At 47.3% G+C, this 4,737-nt stretch overlaps 1 protein-coding gene across 1 annotated transcript; it reads left to right on the forward strand.

The window, feature by feature from the left end:
• The first annotated feature begins 712 nt into the window (after positions 1-712).
• Positions 713-3,809, forward strand: FABP1 (fatty acid binding protein 1). Its single transcript, XM_058804195.1, has 4 exons — positions 713-849; positions 1,880-2,052; positions 3,074-3,166; positions 3,689-3,809. The coding sequence occupies exons 1-4, from the start codon at positions 783-785 to the stop codon at positions 3,737-3,739; spliced, it is 384 nt and encodes a 127-aa protein (XP_058660178.1). The 5' UTR covers positions 713-782; the 3' UTR covers positions 3,740-3,809.
• Positions 3,810-4,737: the final 928 nt, after the last annotated feature.

Raw genomic sequence — 4,737 nt, forward strand, 5'->3', positions numbered from 1 at the left:
CTGATGTGGCACCTGGGAGCATTGAATTCCAAGGTTTGGAAAGCTTCTTCAGTACACAAGTGACTGTGGCCCCTACAGGAAAAGGAGATGAAAGTGATTTGGTAGATCACTAATGGCACCAGCTCTCTATCCACACAGGACCATAGAGGTGGAGCCTGATTCAAACTGCAGTCTTCAGGTGGGCCAGTGCAAGGCCAGGAATTGATTTGGAGCATTTTTCTTAGAGGACAGCGATGGGTTTGTGCTGCTGCTACATCTGGGTTACACCAAACCCCACCAGCACAGGTGTGTGAGTGAGTCAGTCCCTGCCGGTGTGCAGCCACTGCTCTGCCAGTGCTAAAGACCCACCATGCACACACCAGTGAGCAGAAGCCCCCAGGGCCAGCCCCAGGGCACACACAGTCACCACATTCTCCTCCTCCACATACGTGCTCCCAGACTGCAAACTCATTAGATGATTTGGTTCCTCTGATAATGAGACTCTTTGCACAATTATTATAATATTTTTATCATTTGTTTATGGATGCTACATTGCAACCTCCATAAAATGTATTTTATGGGGTTTTCCCTGCCCCCACGTTGTAAATTGTGATCTGTAAAATGCAGAGAAATTTATCACTGACCATTGCCCAGTTTTACGTTAATGTTTGAACATGCCCATAAACCAATTACATCATCTTACCTCTGGCCAACTTTTAAGGCAGAAGGATGATATAAAACCAAGCTCTGCTTACCAGCAAGGCACCTTCTCTTGTGTTAGGAGCACAGAGAGCTTTTCCACAATGAGCTTCACTGGAAAATACGAGCTCCAGCACCAGGAAAACTTTGAGCCCTTCATGAGAGCCCTCGGTATGTGCCTTCATGTGCTGTGTACTGCTTTGTCTCTGCAGATCCCACTGATTTTTGGGAGCCAGCTGTGCTGATGTGCTGATGATGTAGATTGAGACATCTCTGAGATTTGCTATTTCTGTCCGTCACCTTGTAATTATTGGGATTTTAAATGTATTTGTGTGGAGATGTGATCTCAAAATAGAAGAGAAAGCATCTCTCTGTCTGGAGTGGGAGGTCAGGAGATGATGGGTGAAGTTTATGGCTTGCAGGAAGTCAGTCCTAGCGGGTTCTGCAGCCTCTGGCCAGCATGGCTGAGTGCTGCACACACGTGGTAAGCCTGCAGGACCTTGGTGGCTTAGGGGCACTGCAGACCTGCTCCATCAGGCTGTGAAATTTGGGGACAAGCAGGACATTGCTCAGCCACTGTGCTCTGATGCTGCACAGCCTCACATCCCACCATTCATCAGAACAATAGTTGGTGTTGTTTAAATGCTGAATGATGAATGTGTCTGATAGATTTCCAGTTGTGTCTGTGACAGGGAATGTGGTCCTGCAGGGATCCAGGGGGCTTTGCAATATTTCTGCATGGTTATGTGCCAGAAGGGCTCTACCTGTCAGATCACCTTCAGGCTTTGGGAAAAGATTTTATAAACTGGTTCTGAGGAACCCTGAATCTCATTAAAAACCCACTTTGTTCCTTTATTCTTTCTTATTTAATCCATTTTTCCTTGCCTGTCAGTGAAGGAAGGAAAGCAGGATTTATTCTTAGACAGGGAGGTGGTGTTTGTGCTCCCAGTCAGGTCAGCAAGACACGGGACATGTCTAGCTCCCACACAAAATTCAGGATGACAGAATTAATCTTCCTCCCCAGCAGACTCAGGGACATATGGCTCTTGGGGAAGCACCATCACTGAAAGGTTTTTGCACACTGGAATAGAATTTTTCCCAACTGTAGGTCCCCGAATCCTGCCGCATTGATTTGTTCAGCAGCAGCATTCTGCCCACAGATGGCTCCACTGTTCACTCCGTGTCTTTTGTTCCTGGGCAGGGCTCCCTGAGGACCAGATCCAGAAGGGCAAGGACCTCAAGAGCGTCTCAGAAATTGTGCAGGATGGGAAAAAGTTCACGGTTACCGTGACCACTGGCTCCAAAGTGATGAAAAACCAGTTCACCATTGGGGAGGAGAGTGAGATTGAGCTGCTGAATGGAGAGAAAGTGAAGGTGAGTGAGCAGCCCCTCCTCTGCCAGGGCCGTGGGGGTTCAGGGACATTAAATCTCCTTTCCAGCCATTCCCTCTGCATATGAGCAAAGGGATTGACCATATCACAGGTATTAATTAATACACTGCACTTCCTGCAGAAGAAGTCTTGTATTTCTGAATCTATTTCAATAGTAATTTTGGAAAACACTAGAAGCCAGTGTTTTAATATCCCATTTGGAAAAGGGGGATAGAGATGCTTTGGTAAAAATCTTTGACAGGAAGACTTCTGAAAGATTTGAGGTGGAAAAGGATTGACTTTGTGTCATGTTGCAACACAAAATATACCTCTGCCTTAATTTGTTGATTCAAAGGTAGTGCAGGAAAATCAGAGAATCAGTTATAAACCAAAAAATTTCCTTTTGTAGTCCCAGTAGCTGTTAGCTGCTCTGTTAGCCTTTCCCACTGCTTCAGATTACCCTGGGGGAGATGATTTGGCAATGTGAGGAGTTGCCACCCTTGAACTTGGGTGCTCCCTTTCCTGGCCATAAGTTTCCAATGGTTCATAGAATGGCAACACCACTGGCAAAATCTATCTCTCATCTCTGCCTCAAGAGAAGATGGAATTGCAGGGACTTTTGAAAGCAGGAGGGATGATCCCCAAAGAAATGCCCTGTGAATGGGGCTCTGAGAGCTCTACCAGCTGTGTCACAATTTCCAGCACCCCTGCACTCCCTTTGGCATAAACTCTTTTGGAAAGAATTACTAGAAGACTTTTAGCCTCTGTACATCAGCAGCTCAAGGGCGAATGAACACAGAGCTGGGCAAGACAGATAAACAGAAATGGGCTTTGCTGTCATATTTATTTGGTTAATTTCATTGATCAGTGACAGCTGCCCCGGGGATGCTGCTGCTGTCTGTGGCCTTTTCAGATGTGCAGCTCAGGTGGCTCTGCAGTCCCCTCCTGCTATGGCAGGGGAAGGACAGCATGCAGGGGTCGAGGTGGTCTCCAGCAATAACATGAATGCTTCTGTCTTCCACCAGGCTGTTGTGCAGATGGAGGGAAACAACAAACTGGTCACAGAGGTGAAAGGGATGAAATCCGTCACGGAGCTCAACGGAGACACCATCACCTACGTGAGTGTAGAGGGGCAATGGCTGCAACAGCAGGGCTGCCTTCCCTTCAGGAGCCTGCCCTGGGAGGCTACAGAGGCACTGGGAGGTGCTGGAGCAGAGCACGTGCTTGCACACAGGCTCTGCAGCCAGGAGCTGAAGGCAGTTTCTCATTAGAGTATGATCCAGAAAGTACTTTTTAAGACCCCAGTTTAGGCATGGCTGATCAAAGTTTTGGGTAATGAGGGTGTGTTCTTACCCACCAGAGCAACAGGTATGTGCCAGGGCTTGGCACTCTTAGAGCAGAAAGCATCCCAGCTGAGGGATGCCTGCTTATCCCTACGTGCTTTTGGATAGTCATGAAGAAATTCAAAGCTTTAAAAATCCAGTTTATGAGAGATAGACTGGGGAGCAGTCCTGTTTTGATTTGCAAGACCATATCCTAAGTACAGTATGGAGCTAAATACCATGATGATCCTTCCAACTTGAGATATTCAGTGATTCTACAAATTCATAAAAAGCTAACACTTTCCATTTCTTTTTCAGACAATGACCATGGGTGACCTCACCTTGAAGAGAGTCAGCAAGAGAATCTAGAAATATTACACATGCCAGTAGTTTACCATGTAAAATGTGCCCATTAAAATAAAAATTTTTTTGAATCCTCTTCATTGTCATCAACCTCTTCATTGCTACTATAAATAGACACAAGCCTCTAAAGCTCATGGAAGCAATGGCAGAAATTGGGCAACAAACTGATCTAAGGGTGTGCTGGTTTGGAGAATGGAGCTGAGGCAAGGCACAGACCCACTGAGTGACACATGCTGATGAGTTTCTTTCAGCCCTTTCCTGGGGACAGGTGCCAGCAGCCTGCTGGGGGTGCCCTGGTGGGTCCTGCACCTATGATTGATCTGGGCTGGGGAGCACTGGGCAGGAGAAGGGCTCTGGTCCCTTTCCTTGCAGACATGGCCAAAGTGATCAGAGTGACCAGCAGGGCCAAAGGATTTGGGGTGGTTTTGGTGGAGTCAAGGAAGCACCAGTGATCCTGTTTGGAAAGCTGCCTTGGGAAAGAAACCAGCATGGAATACCAGCCCTAAAGGCTCTGGCCACCCCATCCCCATCTCCTCCCCACCCCTTCCCACCAGCAGGAGGGTCAGAGCTCCCTTCAGGTATACAGTGTGTGTTTCAGCCCGAGCTGCACCTGATAAATTGAGTTGAACTGGAACTAAACACTTCTTCCATGGTGAAATACAGGTTTTCTCTCCTGGCAGGAGACAGGCTGGTTGTAGACAGAGGGAGCACCAAAGTCATCTCCTGCACTCTTGCTTGGCACTTCAGGACAAATGGAGATGTGGTTTTCTGCTGCACACAGGAAAGGAAACTCTTTCCTCTTACCTGCCTTTTCCAAGGCTGCTGCCAGGACTCCTCTGTGCCCAGGAAGGGTTTTCATATTACAGATCAACATTGATCCTCATGCCAAGAAATGAACCAATATGGATTGTCACACAGGGCAAAGGCACCTCACAGACAAATGGAAGGGCTTAGCTAAACAGTGCCTAAAAATCAGATCTTTAGTGAACTCACATCTGGAGAAA

This window comes from Ammospiza caudacuta, chromosome 4 (assembly GCF_027887145.1).
Source record: "Ammospiza caudacuta isolate bAmmCau1 chromosome 4, bAmmCau1.pri, whole genome shotgun sequence".
NCBI lineage: Eukaryota > Metazoa > Chordata > Aves > Passeriformes > Passerellidae > Ammospiza > Ammospiza caudacuta.

What these genes read in the sequence shown, in the direction of transcription:
- FABP1 (XM_058804195.1), top strand. Translation starts at nt 783, where the DNA reads ATGAGCTTCACTGGAAAATACGAGCTCCAGCACCAGGAAAACTTTGAG. An exon ending in GCCCTTCATGAGAGCCCTCG is followed by an intron (nt 850 to 1,879) that starts GTATGTGCCTTC and finishes GTTCCTGGGCAG; the next exon opens with GGCTCCCTGAGGACCAGATC. An exon ending in TGAATGGAGAGAAAGTGAAG is followed by an intron (nt 2,053 to 3,073) that starts GTGAGTGAGCAG and finishes GTCTTCCACCAG; the next exon opens with GCTGTTGTGCAGATGGAGGG.